Genomic DNA, 18,851 nt, shown 5'->3' with positions numbered 1-18,851 from the left:
TAGACAAGAGTAGCAACTTGGTCTATTTGATAAAAATTTGGGTTATTTGGTACGCAAAGATGTTTACAAAATTTTGAGTGGTATCAATCTAATTTTATCAAATGTTCAGAGACAAGCTGTGTGCTTCATATTGATGTATATATAAGGAAATTAGAATCGAACTATCGCAGTAGATGCCTATACGCCAAATTACACATAGGTTCTTCATTGGTGCGTTAGTTATGTGATAAGATGAAGATACCATAGACACAAAGAAACTTGTAAAGAGAAGAAGGATAGGTCATTATGTAGAAAGAAAGAAGAAGAAGCATAATCGTCCACAAGACTCAAGACTCTTAAGGTTACGTGACTTGCAGTCGAAGACTCGTGCTAAGTAAAGAGTCTCTCTCTGCCACTCAAAATAATACAATGTTATAGATCTTCTCCCCGGACGTTATGGACTAACCTTGTTTTGGCAACCCCAAACTCCTTCCACTGAGTCAAACAAAGTCGAGACTCGAGAAGACACTTAGCAATTTGGTATACCGGTCCAATGATGACTAAGATCAAATACAAATCCTCGAATTTGGGATAATGCATCCACAAGCTCCCAACTCTTTTTTTCTTGTCATAATAACTTCTATGAGTACAATAAAACTAACAAACACCCTATTTCCGAATAACCTCAATTGGTTTGAAGTGTTTTTTTTTGTCTCAAAAAATTTAATCTAACAAGTTGCAGAAGACAAAAGAGAGAAGTATCAACTGTCACCACCTGTATGCTTCGGCTTGCTGTCTGGTTGATTCTGTTTTGCAGCTTTTGCTGTATCGAGGATCACAACCCGTCCGTCTACCAACTGTTATCCATACAACAAAACTTTATGAGATTGACATAACCAGCTCAGAGTGTTCAAATTATTTCAAGCAAAACATTTCTTTTATCAGACATATCTTGTTCTAATGCTCCATCACAAGACATTATTGGGAAAAGAGTTTAGATGAAAATAGATTAACGGACGAAGAAGCTTCTTAGAATGATCTGAGAGATAAGATGGAGAGAAGGGGAGTTCATATATACCCGGCCATTGAGTTCTAATAAAGCTTTCTCAGCTTCTTCAGTAGAAGAGAATGTGACATAAGCAATCCCTTTTGGTCTGCGTTTGAATTTGTCCATCATAATATCCACTGAAGAGCAACAACCAAAAAGGTGAAGTTTTGTTACACAGAAACAACCTAATAGTATACAAGTAAACTCTAACTACTATCCTCATAAACTAACAAAACGATAATGTAAGTGAAGCTGAAGAGAACTAATTGCTGTGGGGGATTAGAGATACACAGACCTCTGAGAACTTGACCATATTGAGAAAATGCTTGAGCTAATGTTTCTTCTGTGCTTGAGAAAGATACACCTGCAACAAAACAAGCCCTTCATGTTTAGTTAACTGTAACAACAACACAAAGAAACAACAAATGAGACTCAGATCATAACAAAGACGATGCTTTTTACATCTAAAACCTTAATAGCAACAAATTCAAACATACCCTTGTTTTTTTTTTTTTTTAAAATTCTTAATCTAAGATTCAGAAACAATCAGTTCAAAATGGCACAGTCAAAGTCACAACCTTTTTCACAAACCCAATCAAGAAATTGGAAATTCTTAGTATTCGTGTGAGATGGATTAAAGGATTAAGATAAAGCCAATCGAAGATGATATTATTACAAGAGGGGAGGAAGAGAGTGGACCTTTGACGAAAAGCGTAGAAGAGAAGGTTCTGGAGAAGAGGAGAGAAGGAGTGGAGCAACGATAGAGGAAATGACTGAGCATTTTTTAGGGTTTTAGGGTGATGGAAACTGTGTGGCTGTGTTTGCGGCGATCCCACCGCCGGCGAAATCAAAACTGATCTCTATAAAACAACCTTTTCTTCTCGCTGTTATTCTTCAGGCGATTTTATTATATCGGAAAAAAACAAATAAAAATCAGAGTTCTTGACGGAATTACCCTTGATTTAAAACCAAATACGCGAGAACATCGTAAGGACATACCCGTCATTTTCAAACAAGCGACACTCTCTCTCGTTTCGACTGCTTCAAAGCACTGTGGTAAAAGGATTTTTGACTCTCTCTTTCTCGGCGAATCTCTCCGCGTTCCTCCATCACCGCCGTTTTACTCCGTCGTGCAATCTAGGTATCCATTTTTAGGTATTACGCTTTGATTCTGCTTTTTAAGCGTTCAAAAAAATTCCTGAGAATATGCTTTTTTTTTTTTTTCCCGTGTTTTTGGATTTGGAGAAGGATTCGGTTAAAATTGTGGTTGTATCATGTATGAATGATGCATTTCAGAGATGGATATTGACGAGATAGATGAATATATCTGAGATAGGTGAAAGTTATCTCCAGAGTTTCTGCAAAAAGAGCTGCGACATCGTTCTTCTTCTATAAGCATGGACTTGTAAGCCATCAGCTCAACTCCTACAACTTCTTTATTGAACACGGGCTTCAGAGTGTGTTTGAATCCCTTTGGTGAGATGCTCGTGGAACCTTCTTTTGATCCAACAAAGAAGAAAGAAGACGATTGGAGAGGTTACCCTGGAGAAGCGCACATTCTTTTCTGATGACAAGGAGGTTGAGTTTCTCCCTTGGCATGCCAGGCTTCAGAACATGACTTTACTCAGCAAGGATGAAAGTCAATTTCCAAGTTGAGGTAACTATATCTTTGTACCTAAGGTAGTAAGCTTCTTCTCTGGTATTAATGAATGATTCGGTTCCCCTTGCTTTAAACCTCTGTTACATATCACCTTTGTAGTCGAACGAACACCTGGTGGTATGAAATATAAAAGAATAACATCATCTTACGCTTTTTTATATGTTTACTTCTTCTCACTGTGCTTTAATTGAGTGTTTCATGCTTGTACGCAATGTCTCTTCTTATACTTACTGTCAGAATTTTGATGATGTTTCTATTTTTTTTTTTTCAGTCAATGTATCTTATTCTTATTACGGGTTTAGTTTATTGTCTTACTTCTAAATTGACTAGATGTTCACAAAAACTGTTGTTAGAAGCGACAAATTCAAGACGGGACAAGATGAATATGTCGAGAAGAAGGTTCTAGATGTCAAAAAGCAGGACATTCTAATTGGTTGTAGTATACCTGTCATGGTGAAATCTGTCCTTTTCAACACTAGCGAGAAAGGGAAACAAAACTGCAAAAAGGGGGATTGTCTGACGAAGCTCCTGTTCTTTGCCCTGGGAGTTTCGTCAGACAAAGAAGCAATTGATCTAATTGCTTTTGATGGCGATGATATAATCATTACCAATAGTCTCTAGCATATGTTGAACAGCAGATGAAAAGCACCAAATTCCCTCCTGCTGAAAGTGTGGATGACTGCCTCCGCCTGTATTTGTAAGTGAAAATTTCCACCTCCCCTGGTTTATTGAAATATATCCCACCTACTTTAACTAAACTGTTCGGTCTGTATTTACTTAATTTTACATGTCTTCTGAATGTTTTCAAGATATTCCTACTAACTTATTCAACCTACTATATGATGGCGTACCACTGTTTCTGCAGAATCCCATACAATATTTGTATAATACTCATCTTGTTAGATGATTCTGTTGTTCGTGCCTTGGCCAATTTATCTGTTATATTTCTCCTGCTGCCGGCGTTGAGATTTTATCCAAGTTGGTTACTTACAGTTAAATCGTGTTGGAATCTGAACTCTAACTTCATTGTTTTTTAATGTTGGCCACAGGCATCCATCTCACTGGGGCAGAGTATGCTTTTTGTCAACTCCGGATGGTGAAAATTGTGGTCTTGTGAAGAACATGTCTCTTCTTGGACTTGTTAGCACTTCTTGGAGCCTGTGGTGGAAAAGTTCTTTGATTGTGGAATGGAAGAGCTGATGGATAATACTAGCACACCATTTTGTGGCAAACATAAAGTTCTTCTCAATGGAGATTGGGTAGGATTATGTTCAAATTCTGAATCCTTTGTCGCAGAGTTAAAAAGCGTGCGGCGCCAAAAATGATTTATTTCGTCAGGTATCTTCTGTTTCAGCAAATGTCTTGTATTATTTCGATATTCTTGTGCTGCTTGGTATTGTTTATTTGGATTTTTTTCTATTTCAGAAATGTATCTGTGCCATTTATATATATGTATCACAACTTTTTTTGCAGATCGATGGAAATCAAATAAAGATGACAATGAGGTGAGAATCTTCACTGACGCTGGTAGACTACTCCGACCTCTCTTGGTTGTGGAAAATCTCCACAAATTGAAGCAAGACAAACCAACATAGTATCCTTTTGTGCATCTTCTTGACCAAGGGATTCTCGAACTGATCGGGATTGAGGAAGAAGAAGACTGTAATTCTCAAGCTATTTTTTCTCAGTACTGTACTCCCTTTGTTTCCAATTGTTCTTCAGGGAGCTTGGTACAAACTCAAATAATAGCTCAAAGACTCGTTTGCGAATGGGAGAGAAATACACTTGTTGGCTTTTTTAGTAAAGTTGTTTTGATTGTCCATCTTTGATATGAAATATTAAGTTCTGCTATATGACCATTGTGAAGTTTTGTTGCTAAAATTGTCTCTTTTGATTAAAAATGATAGAAACACACATCACTTTTTTCACACTACCAACAAATTTTGTGATCGTACGAAAAGGAAAAGCAGAGGTCCTAAGGTCATCAAACCGAACAAACCAAATCACACAATGTTTTTAATCCTACACTAAAATCAGAAGATGATTTATCTCCATCAGTAGGGGCAGTAGCTTCTTCTTTGTTTCCATCAACAGTAGCTGTATCTTCTCCTTTCTTCTTCTGCTCTGCATCCTGTTTCGCACAAGCCTTCACAATATCATATATCAACAGGTACCATTGGAAGATTACCAACCAAAGAGTAACCCATCTGAGACATATCAGTCACCAAACACGTTTGCAGCCACGGATGAAGCTTTCTCCCCCACTGCATGAATTGGTTTGTACCGGTTAAGTTTAGCCCAGACCTTAATCTAGCTGATCACAACGAAACACTTGTACTCAGTCGCAGCATGGTTAAACGCAGCTTTGGGACCACCAGTACGAGCCTCTTTCACAAAGCTCTGAGCTTTCTCTGTTGCCTTGTAGATCAATACATGTGCTTGAGTGAGTCACCACTTGCTTAACCATCGGAGTAGCATGCTTCTCAAATTTGTAATGTACGGTGCTTCACCAACCTATAAAAGGTAAATAAAGGTTAGGAGTTAGGAGGACCTTTAGCCATACAAATTCGGTTTACATATTGTGTTTCAAAATTCAGCTATAAAACCATAAATTAAGACGTTTTCACTAAACCTATTAAAATGGTAAACAATCTAAACCCTTTTAACAAATTTTACTTATTCGTTAGTTACCGGTTAACTGATTATCAGAAAACAAAAGGAAATAAAGTCGATGGTTTAATTAAACCAGACCTGGTTCGGTCACAGGAGCGTTGAGTAATTAGAATACAAAAAAGGAAAACAATTTTACTGAAGTCGTTTTAATTACTGATTAGTGTAGTCAGAAAAAGGAAAACAACTAGGATTAATTAGAAGTTGAGTTTCTTCAGGTTAAAGTCTCTCTCTATATATATGATTAGAAACAGAGTGAGTTCCATCACATTCATTCTTTTGCAAACACGCAAAAAAAAAAGAAAAAATCTCAGAGTCTTGTCTCGTTCTCGTTGTGTCTGTGAAATTGAGAAAACAAATCATAATAATGGGTGGGTTGAAGAGGAAGATTGATACAGGGAAGAAGATAGAGAATAAAGATCCACGAGCGGTTGCTTTCTCTAAACGTCGTAAGGGTCTTTTCAACAAAGCCTCAGAGCTTTGTCTTCTCTCCGACGCACAGATTGCGATTTTAGCGACTCCGGTTTCTTCTAATTCACACGCCTCTTTCTACTCTTTTGGCCACTCCTCTGTCGACAATATTGTTTCAGCTTTCCTCGCGGATCAGACTCCTCGTCGGGATGATGATGATGAAAAGTTAGGGTTTTGGTGGGAAGATGAGAGTCTCGCAAATTCACAGAATCCGGAGGAATTGGGTGCCGCGATTGATTCAATGAAGAAGATGTTACACGATCTGAAGGAGTTGCAAAATAAGCAAAGAGATCGTGTGCAGCAAACCCTAGATCATCAACCCTGTTCTTCAAGTCTGTGCCTTGAATTAGATGATGTATCTGTGAACTTCCAAGGGTTTCAAGACAAGAACAGTGTAGATGATGATTTAACTGTGAATGTGCAAGGGTTTCAAAACAATACTGATGAAGAACAAACCCTACCCAACAACGACGGTTTACTTGGGAGCTTCGATGGATGCAATCAAGAGTTTGATCTTGATCAATTATATGATTTTGTGACGAAATCTGAAGATCTTTGGAAGGATATGGAGATGTATGATGATTGTGCGGACGTGGAGAAGGAGAAGGGTGGTTCACACGTAACTCATCAGCAGCAAACCCTAGATCATCAACCCTGTTCTTCAAGTCTGTGCGTTGACGTAGATGATGTATCTGTGAATTTACAAGGGTTTCACAACAACAACATCACTGAAGAACAACAAACCCTAGCGGTTTCTGGGAGCTTCGATGAAGAGCTTGATGTTGATGATATATGGAAGAATTTGGATTTGGATGATTTAAGTGTGAGTCTCCAAGTATTTCAAAACAATACTGATGATGAAGAACAAACCCTAGCGAATGACGACGGTCTACTTGGGAGCTTCGATGGGTGCAATCAAGAGTTTGATGTTGATCAATTATATGATTTTGTGACAAAATCTGAAGATGTATGGAAGGATATGGGGATGTATGATGACTGTCTCTATTGATTTGGGATATTGATCGAACTCAAACCGGTCGCTTAGCCTTAGCATTATTTTGTTTGTATGTTTGAAATGTCTTTTAACAATTTTGCTTGTCTTGTCTGTATGAAATTTTCGTATCTATCTTTTATGAATGTCTCTATGAATGTCTTTTAACAACTTTGTTTGTCTTGTCTGTATGAAATTTTCGTGTCTATCTTTTATGAATGTCTTTTAACAACTTTGCTTGTTTATATCATCCGATTCATTGTAGCAAATCTTTGCTTAACTTTCATAGTTACCTGGAGCAAAGTATATATTGTACTCATCTGAGGAGTCTATATAGTTACCTCTCTTACTAAACATATGTGCTTGAAATCTGCAGTGCCTTCCTCCTATCTATTTACAGTTTCAGGAAGAAGAATCGTATGGTGCCTCAGCCTCTGAATCAACAGAGATATACAGCTCAAATATGTTGCTCACCAAGTGTTTGCTTTAATACCACTGTGGAAAAAAAAAACATATACTTGGTGGTACAAATTCAAACATAGAGGAGCCACAAGAGTTTATTCTCAGTTTGTAGTCAATGGGAAGCAAACTGCCTCAAGAGTTTTGTCAAAAGAGGAAAACGCCCAAATCCCAGCATTTCAAATTCAAGAAAAACTTTCTGCAGAGAGCTAGGAGTCATATATATAGTTGTTTTGGGAGAAAATGGAGCAATTACACATGTTTTATGTCTCGGAGGTGGATGGGTTGGCTCAACATTCAACAGGTTTCAATGTAATGCAAACCAACTGTTTCGTCCTTATGCTTCTAAGAAGAATAAGTAAGAAGAAACATAAACGAGACAGTCATCATCATCAATGGGATAAGAGATTGGCTACAAGAACAATTGTTATTTGATACAAGAGGACTTATTGCAACTCTTCATCTTTGGACTGTGCTGTTGCAGGAAGTTGCAGACCTTAAATTGTTGCACTTGGTCAGTCTTCAACCCACCCAATGTACCTTTCAAGCAGCGACTTTTGTCTTTGACTCAAAGAAGATGAAGAAAAACCAATTACCATGTTTACCAAGTCTGCAGTTTATTGAGCAGGTCATTATATCTCACTTTAGGTGGATTGTGGAACTGTATACAGATTTTCAGTGTCACATGAGGAGGGATACAACGGGCATGACAAAGCTTATTTGTGGCTTTGGAGAGGACTAATTATATGTGTTGTCTATAGTACTGATTATACTGTGATTAAATGGGCAGAGGATGAGGTGCTATCGTCACATGTGCACATAGACTTCATTTGAGTTCACCAAAGGATGCTACACAATCAGGTTTTGTATTTTACAATATTGTGTGGGATTTGGTTGGACAGGCTGAGACATGACATGCATAGAGAGTCATGGTGTGAAAGACTGTCTTGGAGAAAGAACAATTTTAAGGACTTGCATATTGTTTATGGATTTCAGTGGGTTGCTTTCATAAGTTTCCAGCCAAGTAAAGAGTATGGCAATTTACGAATTTTCCTTTCTAGTGCAGTCTTGATAAAGGACTGTAAATGCTGTGAAATGTTCTCGTTCAAGAGCTGGTTTTTGCAAAGAATTAAGTCACCAATGGGTCCTTATCTGTTTCTGATTTTGAGCAGCTTTGTGATTCTTTAATACAAGCTTGGACAGAGATTGATGCAGTAGAGCAGAACACATTATTTTGTTTCGATGCATCATTATACGTTCATGGGGATTTGACATCTGCACTCTTGGACAAACATAAATTCCAGTACCATTCTAGTTTTGCTTTTGCTGGTTTCTCATCTAGTGATGGAGTAAATGCTTGTACGGTTCTTCAAGGAACACAATCATACATTTTTGAACATCATAAACTCAGAGGAAGCAAGAACACTATGTGCAACATGAGGTTCTTGTCGTCTCTCAGAACCTTGCAACATTTTTTCTTTGTGGACAAACAAATGCTGCAACACTTTCAGAGGAGCAAATCACCCACATCTTGGAGGTTCACAAACAGATCTGGGACAGAGGAAAAAATAAAGAGCCTGCAATTTCAGTTTGGAATTGGCAATTTGGCTTCAGTTTTTTAGCACAAGAAAGAAGTGGAGGAAGCGCAAGTGTTGTAAGTCATGGCACTTCAAGTATAAACACATAATAGTGTGTTTTGGAAGAGTCCATTGCAGCAAAAACGTGATGCAGTTTCAGCACTTTGCCTTTGGGTGGAAATTTACGAGAGTTTTTTCTTCTCTGTGGCACCGATGGAGACGCAAGGGCAGCCACCGTTGTGCATTTGATATTGAGTTACAAGCCGTCTTAAATCTTGAAACAGCTGCTGTTGTGGACGGAATGGTGCAAGAATTCTACTTTCAGCTTGGGGACAAGCTGCATCTTCAGGAGGGGAGTATTCTGAAGGATCAAGTGGATTAATGAGTGAAGAAATATCAGGGATCAGTATGTGTGAAGGACCACCTGGCTTGTTGACTGAAGAAATGGCTGGCTTTACACGTGAGAGAGATTAGGTCGAGCTTGGAGCAGAAGTTAAGAGTGTGTATAAATAAAGAAAGGAAGCATCACAAAGAGGCAGGACTCACGCACATGTATATGCTGAAACCCGAGGGTTGCCGATCTTATCTTTCACGTTTTCATTCTCTTGCTTTGTCATCTCTTAGAGAAACTTGTTGGATCATTTCATTTGGGTTTTTAAGCAAGTATTATTCAGGATAAGCTTTAGATCATTCACAGTTTACAAGTTAGAAGCTTATCACAGCCACGGGTAAAGCTTTTTCGCCCACTGCATGAATTGGTTTGTATACTAGTTGAGTTTAGCCCAGACTTTAACCGAGTTAGTCACAACGAAACATTTGTACTCAGTCGCAGCTTTTTGGGACCACCGGAACGAGCATCTTTCACAAAGCTCTGAGCTTTCTCTGTTGCATTGTAGATCAATACATATCAATACTCCCCTCCTGAAGATGAGTACTGGCGATATTGTCATTGGCAGATGCACCGAGTCATGGGCCAATCACAGTATAAAGCTCAAGCATGCGAAACTTGGCAACGCCAACTTGTAAGCTCCTGAGGCAAAACCCAGCCTTGCAACAACTCCAAGAAGTTAAATGGTTGCGGACCTTGCTTTTCCATCTGTGCCATGTAGAAAAGGCTTTATTCTGTGGACATACTAGATACTCAATGTCAAAGCTTGATTCAACAGCCTTCTGTTGCAGAATGTGTTGAACTGTTTGCAGATCGAATGTAAATTTCCAAGAGTCTAAACTCTTTTCCTTCTGCATCAGAAGAATTGATTTGGTATTGTTCAACACATACACAACTTCAAGAATAGTCTCAGGAACTAATAAGAACACGCCAGTTCCATTAGTGGACTGAAAGTTCTGAAATGGCCACCACAGAGGTTCTGATTTGTCCTGCAACTTATTGTTCCAGTGCTTCCTCACCCATCTAACAAACTGATCACAGATACGCTTACCCCCACAAGCCAAACACATAAAATCTCATCGCCACTTTTAAACCATCCAATTTTATGTAAAGCATCATATAGCTTCATCTATAGCCTCCAATGATTGGCTATTCACACTGAAAAGTAGACATTCTAGTTCACAAATGTTGAGTACCATCTGTAGAGATGGACACATGATGTGAGGCTTGGTCGAACAGCTCCCACAGCTCCCAAAGTCAAAAGTTAAATTTGGACTTTGGCCTCTTTTAACATGTTGAGTCTTTTGTCGACCAAAAAAAACATGGTAAGTATTATTACACATTTACACTAAGATAGCTAGTGATGAAATATGTTGAAAAATAGGTTTAATTCTGTTTTGATTTTAGACAACAATAAAAATAGTAATCTGAGTTTGAAGCATTGTTTTTATTATATTGAGTTTTATGTCTTGTGACACTCAAAGTTAGATGACATATATTGAGAAAATGGTTTAATTGACTTTTATATCTTTTAATAACCAAAACAAAAATAAATAAGGATGTCCAAAATTCCATAATGGAAAAGAAATTCTCTAAAAGTAACTAAAAAAAAGTTTCGAACCTCCCTATCTGTTTTTGAAAAAGAGAAATTGGTATTCATTCATGTAATTATCAGGAAAAAAAAAATTCAAACGGTCATGTAAAGGGGAATAATAAAATCAACAATACTGGAAAAAGGAAATTTACCTTTTCTCCAAAAATACTAAAACTATAAATATTGTATTTCTCTTATTTTTGTTTTTTCTCACGCTCCTCCTACTATACGAACAAAAAAAAAGAAAACAAAACAGAGATCATGAGTTCGATGAAAAATTGTCGTGAGATTTGGAGTTGGAATCGTGACGAAGAGATGAGTTCAATCAAAGATTGTCTAAGAAACTACCGATTTATAGCGTTTGATACAGAGTTTCCAGGTAGTTTGAGGGATACACCACAACGCTTTGGACGATCAACGATACACCGACATGATGTTCAGCGTAAACCAGACGAAACTGATCCAGTTAGGTCTAACTCTGTTCGACAGCAACGGAAGAGTCGGTGGAACTTGGGAGATCAACTTCTGCGATTTCGGAGATGCTGAAAACGCGAGAAACGAGAAATCCATCGAGTTCCTAAAACGCAACGGTCTAGATCTGAAGAAGATTAGGGCCCAAGGAATTGAAATCTCCGGTTTTTTCAATGATCTCTTGGATTCTGAAGAGGACGAGGAACATCACTTGGGTGACGTTTCATGGGTTGTATGACATTGGATATTTGTTGAAGTGTTTCACCGGTGGAGAGTCTTTACCCGTGACTGCTGCGATGTTTGCGAAAGCCGTAGCTAGAACCCTCGGCGGCTCTGTTTTTGATCTGAAAGCTATCGCGGGTGGATACGAAGGGCTTGGTTGCCGTTTAGGTTTAGAGCATCTCGCAGATGCGTTGGGACTTGACCGTGTTGGTACTGCTCACCACGCCGGTTCAGATAGCGAATTAACCGCTAGGGTTTTCGTTAAGATGACTAAGATCTTCCACGATGTGCAAGAGGCTGAAGGCTTTGTTTATGGACTCGGCTGTAGAATCATCTCTGATCGTCTAAAGCACAGAGAACAACAACAGATCCACCTTGTGATGATGACCAGATGCTACGGTCCACCTCCACCACCACCGCCGTTTCCGCTACTAACTCCGATGTTTGTTCCTGGGTTTCCTCCTTTTGGTGATTTTGGCTATGGGCCTAGCTTATGTATGTATTAAAATCTCAAGGAAAACACTGCTTAATTAGTCCTTACCTTCTTAGCTTTTTGATGTGTTTAGTGTTAGTCAACAACACATCTCATCCTGTTAGTATTGTCTCGATGTATCTGTTTGTATTCGATTTAATTTTGATGAAAATTTGAGTTTTTTTTTTTTTACTGTTCCGATGTATATTTTTGTACCAGATTTTGATGAAAAGTTGAGTTTAGTTCCACACTTTTGTCTTTCTTTCTTGACAAGTTTCTCAAAACCAGTGTCTGTTTTCCCTAGTAATTAAGTCCCTAGTAAAATCTCAAGAGATGTTTTGTGTAAGATGGTAGTGAAGCATAAAACAAGACAGAGAAGTTTCTCTGCAACCGGATCACTCACTCAGGGTATGGTTTCTCCCAAAAATCAAGAATACAAATGTGATATTGAGATTATGTGCTTACTCCACCATTTAAATTGAGTATTAGCTGCCATACTTAGATCAAGATCACCATCCACGTCATTACATCAATTACTTTGTCTTCTCACCTGAAACCGGATTTGATCATTGTAAAGGCAAAAATACGTAGTTAGTCAAGTGTCATGTGGGCAAGTACTCATAGCCAACACAAACAGTCCTTCTCAGCATTAACATCAGTTTTATTCTCCCTCTCTCTCTCTCACTTTCATGTAACTGTAAGACGAAGATTAGACAAACCAATCAACCCATTTTCTCTGATTTTGCAGACGAATCAAAGAAACTGACAAAAGAAGCTTACAATTAATTACCTAAATTATCCTATGCTTAAGTAGTAATTGTGTTCAGACCATATAGATATAGTAAGGATTAAGAAATAAAAAAAGGTTTGCCTAAAACCATGGCCTCTCTGTAACTCTGTTCAGACCATACGCATGTTACAGTGATTGATGTACCAGTAATTCTCTGCAAAACATGATTCCCTTGCTAGCTTCTAGGATTTACTCATGTGCACTGAGATCAAAATCTTCTGAATCACTTGAATCAAATATTGCAGAAACTGAATCTTCTTTGCTTCATAACCTGAAACCCTTTTTGATTCAACCTTGCAGTCAATCTCATCAGCTCGTTAACAACCACTTAAACCTTACAACAACCTGTTTCAATAAACCAGAGCCTGAACATAACCAACCAAGACAAACCAAGATCCTTTTGAGCATCTTCTTGACCAAGGAATTCTCGAACTGATCGGGATTGAGGAAGAAGAAGACTGTAATACAGCATGGGGAATCAATATCTTCTGAAGGAACCAAACAATTACACGCATTAATGCGAACTGGACCTGTCATTCCTGTTGGGTGTGAGCTGTGCAATATTAGTCATTACACCCTTAGTGACTCTTCTCAGATGCACATCTGCAGGAAATGTAAGGCCTATGCGAATGTGATCGAGAGGACTCCAAGCAGTGGAAGAAAGATCAGAGGGCCATACTGTAGAGTCTGCGAATCCTCAGACCATGTGGTAAGGGTTTATGTTCCTTATGGAGCTAAGCTTCTGTGTCAGGAGCTGTTCAGCATGGGAATCACTCTCAACTTCGACACCAAGCTCTGCTGATTCCGTCTTTTATTATTTATGTCTATATTTATCGGTATATATGATGGCATAGTAGTGTGCCTTAAGACCCATGTTATGTGTTCAGTTCCGGTTATGGTTAGTATTGTTTTTTTTTTTGGTTCATTCGGTAGGAGTTATCTGAACTTACCCCCGTAGTGTTGCTCTAGTAGTCTAGTGAGATTTGAGTCATTTGACTCTTTAACCGTTAACGGTGATAATGGTAGAGTAGACAATATAAATCCGGTTCTCTATGTTTGGTTGTTTTAATTAAAATTCGAGTTTAATTCGCAAGTCTTCTGCTCGTTTTACTTTTAGCAAAAAGATGCAAGTGCTTTTTCTCTCTTATTCAACTTGAACAACTATAGTACAGAGGCCACAAACATACGCATACATGATAATACATGTCTATGTCATGATGCACAAGTTTATTCATTATTCTTCTGACAAGGGTAATCGCCCAACGTTGGTAGGAATACGAATTGGTATTTCATATACTAGTAATACAGATACATTCTCTATTCCGTTGCTTTGCCTTTCCGTCGATTGTTGCCGCCACAGCTCGTCTCCACTACGTAACAGACCATAGAGTCAACGTCATCCCCAAAAATGCTATAAGCTTCCATGGCCTGCGTGTAGCTAAATCCCATCGACAATACCATCTCGATGCTGCTGCTCAGCACCACCTTTTCTTTTACTGCCTCATCTGGTTTCGAATCACTGCCTGAAGGTCCTGCTTCAATAAACGAAAACAAAAAAGGTCACAAAAAATGCTTGTCCTCAGTATTCTAGGTGAGCAGATTTAAAAGGGAAAAATACTTACTAGCTCCAGAAGATGACGTCTCAGCATTAGAGGTGGATGATTCCTTTGGACCGATTCGTGGCTTAGACCATTCCATAAGATACTCAGCACGGGAAGCTTCCATTACCGACCGCTCGATTTCTTTTTCCGTAAGCTCAAGGTCAGAGTAAAATCTCCCTTCTGCTAAGAGCGCCTGGAACAAAGACAGATATGTTAGCAGTCACACACTCAGGCGGATTGGTGAATCTGTCCATGGATGATTAAGAGCTACTTGCATTATCAATCTGATGTTCTTGCTGAGCCTTTATAGCAGCTTTCACCTGTTCTTTGTCCACGTGTCTCTGGATTCAAAACAAGAAATATGATGTGAAGAGACAAAGAAGTGCTTGCTACATTTCAAATTAGGGTTGTGCTCTATTGCATCAGTTGAATAGAGACAGAGGAAGAGAAGAAACTATACTTACCCCACTGAGACTACTAAATCCAAGCCCTGCACCAACTGTCAACCGATGTGGATCCACCAAAGAATTATAATGATTGCCGTGGTGGAAGCTCAGCCTTATGGGAGGTGTATCCGTGCTGTAGTTTCCTTGGAATATGTTGATAGGCTCTGTACAGAAACATTACATTTTGTTTTCATATTTTTTTATTTAACAGTAAAGAGCATGGAACTTTTAATGTCAATCTAAGTTGCACCTGTGCTATATGAGTAAATGTGGATTGGCCTATTATACATTTCTGCTAAAGCTTGGATCTCTATGTTGTTTCCATAGACCTAGCACCAGTGTACAAAATAGGCGTCAAAGAGATTGGAACCAAAAGCTAACAAAGTGAAGTCATGGCTAAGAGCAAAGCACCTTATCTCTTCTTTTCCTCTTCAAGTAAGAGGTAAAGCCTTCGGTTATGAACTGAGAAAAGTGATCCCTCTCTTGTTCCTAAACCATTCATTGTGAAACCAGTAAGTTCTACGAATTTTTACCACACTAAAAAACCTAATTCTGTGCTCCGTCCAAAACAAGATACATACAAAAAAATGATTACATTCACAATACCAAAGAAGTACATGCTGTTGTTACTCTCTGTTTCACTCAACTTACCTAAGACTGTGGCTGGATGGCTAGAAACTTAAGAAGGTAACACACAGTCTACCAAACATGGTTAATAGCTTATCCATAAAGTACAATCTTGGCATGTTTACTTAATTTATCGATTTTTTAGTATACCTTTCTCGCGTGTTGTTCTCAGATGCAAGTCAGTTCGCTAATCTAGCTCATGTAATGGTCTCAAATGCTAAGATATCGTCAAAGCTACCTAGTTCGGAAAGGAAAGAAATATTACCATGTAATCCATGCACATTTGCCTAGCCAGGTCATATACCTCTGAATCCCCATATACTTGATCTGCAACAGCCCGAAAAAGACAATTTCCATCTTCCAACATCCGCCTAATTTCAAAGCCTTTTGATTCATTAATCTCTGCTTCAAACTGGTGTTCTCTTTCCTGTGAGATAGTACTTAAACTAATTAATTGAAAATAGAGCCAGATAAAATATGCTAGGCATCGATACAGTCAAGAAATTTAAAACAAACTTACCGGGCCAGAGCTGGAGCCAAGATGAGAAGACACATAGCATGGCATATGCTCATCAGAACTATTATAGCCTTCGTTCTCACTGTGTGATCTTGGAGAAGAAGGATGTGATCCAGTTGGCGAACTCCTATTAACAAGAGAGCGAGGCCCAGCACCTCTTCGTGTTGGTCCAATTCGTATAGCGTCAAAACTTCCAAAGACCGATCTGTTATTACCAGGATTGACAGTAGGAGAAGGTTTTGGTGGCGGAGCTGGTACGGGTGGTGAATCAGGGTTACTGCCACCACTAACTGGAGAATCACAATCAATTCCTTCACTCTCAACATGAACATTTTCTGAAACAACCAAACTTTCATCATCTTCTCTATCCACAGGTACATCACTGTCCACAACTACATTCTTAGCATCAGAACACTCCGGTTGATCAACAACGGAAACCTCTTCTTGTTTTTCATCAGGAATTTCTTCATCGATCGTTACCGGAATATTATTGTTTATCTGTGACTCTGTTTCTGAGGAAGAAGCTGAGCCAGAGGAAGAAGAAGAGCGGGTTGAGTTGGAAGAACTGCCGGATGAACCACGTTGAACCAAAATCCGAGTCATGTTGCTTCTGTACTAATCAAATACCAAAGATTAGAGATGATCCCAAGGTTTGTCCCTTGTTCTTGCCTTAGGCCCTACGATTACAATCCCTTGAGAGAGGGACTCCTTCCAACCGTTCTCCACCTCGCAGCAAAACGTTCTCTGCATTCCCCTACCAATCATCAAGATTCCCCAAGTTTTTTCAAACAATCCAACACCTCCTAGTTTCTTGGAAAATTAGATCTAAAACATTCCCCAAAAACACAACAACCTCTACCTAATTCTACTTTACGAATCAATCCCCGAAACGAACATGAAACTGACTCAAGCTGCGGTAATTCTAACTCAAAACTCCCCTCTTTTCCCCCAATATTTTCTTGGAAACGATACAGTACGAGGCTATAAACATGACGAAACAAAAGAAACACCAATCAATTTGACATTTTTAACCTAAAAAGCAATCAATTTGACATTTTAAACCTAAAAATCAATCAAAGAAAGGGATCAGACGAAACGATAATCAAACAACGATAATCGAAACCCTAAGAAGTTGACCTCAGTAAAGGAAAACTTACCGGAGATTTCAGCAGCTGAGAATACAGATTCGAGATCCCACCGGAAAGAGTACAAGTCTCCCGGAAGAATGTAGCAGAACTAGAAGATTAGGGTTTCGCAAAACGAAGAAGACGAAGAAGACGAAGAAGACGCTCTCAGATAAAAAAGAAATATAAAACTGGAACGATGATTTTTTTTTTTTTTTGTTGTTTCTTAAAATTTTTTAACCGTCATTGGGGTTGGACGAGACGGCCAAGGTGATGACGTGGACTCAGCGACGCACTTTCATCATTTGCGTTGCCACGTGTTCTCATCGTTGCGGATGTTGTTTTCTCATCTGTGGATTTTAATCGTTGGGCCAAACTTAAAAGAAAGCCCATATCCAAAATAGTGTGCGAGAGGGAAACACTAAAGAGGTTCACTCCATTGCCACCTCCCGTTCAACACCTCGTTTTTTTTTTCTTTGTATGAATGTAAAAATCTATTCCACATAAAAAACTGTTTATTACATTAGATGCAGCTTAGCGAGTATAAGTTTTGAAAAACACAGTCTCAATTCTCAAAACAAGTTAAAGTCCTATGGTGCCTTTAGTGTGAAACCAATAGAGAGCAGACCATCGGGAAAATGACCAAATTCGACCTCAACTATTTGCCAAAAACTTTTTCATACATAAACTTTAATATTTTGCAAATAACAATCTGAACAATGTTAAAATTCAAATTTGCTATCTGAACTATATGAAATGTTGACAATTTCAACATTTATTTTAACGGTATTAAGTCAGAGTTTAATGTTGCTGAGATAGACGACCTTTAGCGTCCACATAGCACCGAGACTAACTAAAACGACGTCATTTTAGTTATTTCATAGTAACCACAACACACCAAAAAAATGACTAAAACGATGTCGTTTTAGTCAATCTCAGTTCCACGTGTACGCCATGAACCAAACACTAAATAATTTATCTTCTTAATCATTAATCATTATATATTAACTAAGAGTATATTTATACAAATATTTTAAATATTTATGATATGTGCCAAACGAAATATAATATTTGTAATTTCTTAGATTTTAATAAGATGTCACTGCATTAATATGCAGTGCAAAAAAGTATTCAATAAATTAAATATAATATTTTATATATTTAAAATATAAGCAATGTTGTATCTTAGTTTTAAAATATATATGTCAATGTCATTATTAAACCATTTAAGAATATTTCTATTTAATCTTAGTTTTATTAATAAAATTAAGTTTTATAATTACTCTAAGTAGTTTGTTATTGTTTCCTAAGATTTCTGAAATAATAAATAGAATTTGTTAAATAATTTTAGAAATATTATTTTATTATTTTATAAACCAATATAAACATTTCTTTTATATATTATTAAATTAATTAAAATGCAATTGCATTTTTTGTAATATGCCACAAAGTTAAACTTCTAAGTTCTAATAATATTGTTTAAATAAGTATATAGATACTAGATAATGATCCGCGCTGGTACTGCGGAGAATTTATTTTTCGTTATTTGTTTTTATTTGTTCAGATTATGATTATGTTGTATCATTCATTTACATGTTATATAATATAGTACTATATGGTGAGTTTTGAGTCATATTAAACTACTAATAGGTTGGCTTGGAAACTATAACCGTTACCCATATTCGATCCGTTACTCAGCTCTTATCCATCCCGAAAAAGGGTACCGCAGCTTTAGGGTCGAGTA

At 37.9% G+C, this 18,851-nt stretch overlaps 2 protein-coding genes, 1 long non-coding RNA gene and 2 pseudogenes across 18 annotated transcripts; 3 read left to right on the top strand and 2 right to left on the bottom strand.

The window, feature by feature from the left end:
* Positions 1-258: 258 nt before the first annotated feature.
* LOC104786995 (small RNA-binding protein 11, chloroplastic) lies at positions 259-1,971 on the bottom strand. The gene is made up of 4 exons (XM_010512483.3): positions 1,727-1,971; positions 1,323-1,391; positions 1,058-1,164; positions 259-836 (listed from the first exon to the last, which is right to left on the bottom strand). Exons 1-4 carry the CDS (start codon positions 1,806-1,808, stop codon positions 741-743), a joined length of 354 nt encoding a protein of 117 aa, XP_010510785.1. The 5' UTR covers positions 1,809-1,971; the 3' UTR covers positions 259-740.
* Positions 1,972-2,022: 51 nt separating this feature from the next.
* LOC104786994 (uncharacterized) lies at positions 2,023-4,568 on the top strand. Of its 7 annotated transcripts, none has more exons than XR_015557212.1 (5): positions 2,023-2,168; positions 2,324-2,684; positions 3,041-3,384; positions 3,737-4,025; positions 4,161-4,568. It is a non-coding gene; the product is annotated as an uncharacterized LOC104786994 (long non-coding RNA). The 7 variants fall into 7 exon arrangements; XR_767748.3 differs by having other exon boundaries at positions 2,276-2,684; XR_015557213.1 differs by having other exon boundaries at positions 2,029-2,168; positions 3,018-3,384.
* A 1,090-nt stretch (positions 4,569-5,658) lies between these two features.
* LOC104789281 (agamous-like MADS-box protein AGL97 pseudogene) lies at positions 5,659-6,987 on the top strand (annotated as a pseudogene).
* A 4,107-nt stretch (positions 6,988-11,094) lies between these two features.
* Positions 11,095-12,057, top strand: LOC104789280 (putative CCR4-associated factor 1 homolog 8 pseudogene; annotated as a pseudogene).
* A 1,846-nt stretch (positions 12,058-13,903) lies between these two features.
* On the bottom strand, positions 13,904-17,401 carry LOC104786993 (OVARIAN TUMOR DOMAIN-containing deubiquitinating enzyme 6). 10 transcript variants are annotated; one of them, XM_010512479.2, is made up of 9 exons: positions 17,141-17,401; positions 15,987-16,737; positions 15,732-15,893; positions 15,251-15,328; positions 15,090-15,168; positions 14,858-15,003; positions 14,669-14,734; positions 14,415-14,586; positions 13,904-14,327 (listed from the first exon to the last, which is right to left on the bottom strand). In XM_010512479.2, exons 2-9 carry the CDS (start codon positions 16,584-16,586, stop codon positions 14,110-14,112), a joined length of 1,521 nt encoding a protein of 506 aa, XP_010510781.2. In that variant the 5' UTR covers positions 16,587-16,737; positions 17,141-17,401; the 3' UTR covers positions 13,904-14,109. The 10 variants fall into 10 exon arrangements, 6 of the variants coding, with proteins under 6 accessions (XP_010510781.2, XP_010510783.2, XP_087306571.1 ...); XM_010512481.3 differs by having other exon boundaries at positions 13,904-14,324; positions 17,141-17,355; XM_087450445.1 differs by having other exon boundaries at positions 15,987-16,964; positions 17,141-17,335.
* Positions 17,402-18,851: the final 1,450 nt, after the last annotated feature.

The sequence above is a fragment of the Camelina sativa genome, chromosome 5 (assembly GCF_030686135.1).
Source record: "Camelina sativa cultivar CO46 ecotype springtype chromosome 5, ASM3068613v1".
Lineage (NCBI taxonomy): Eukaryota > Viridiplantae > Streptophyta > Magnoliopsida > Brassicales > Brassicaceae > Camelina > Camelina sativa.
The sequence above is the reverse complement of the archived record's forward strand: the minus strand, read 5'-3'. Positions and strand labels throughout refer to the sequence as shown.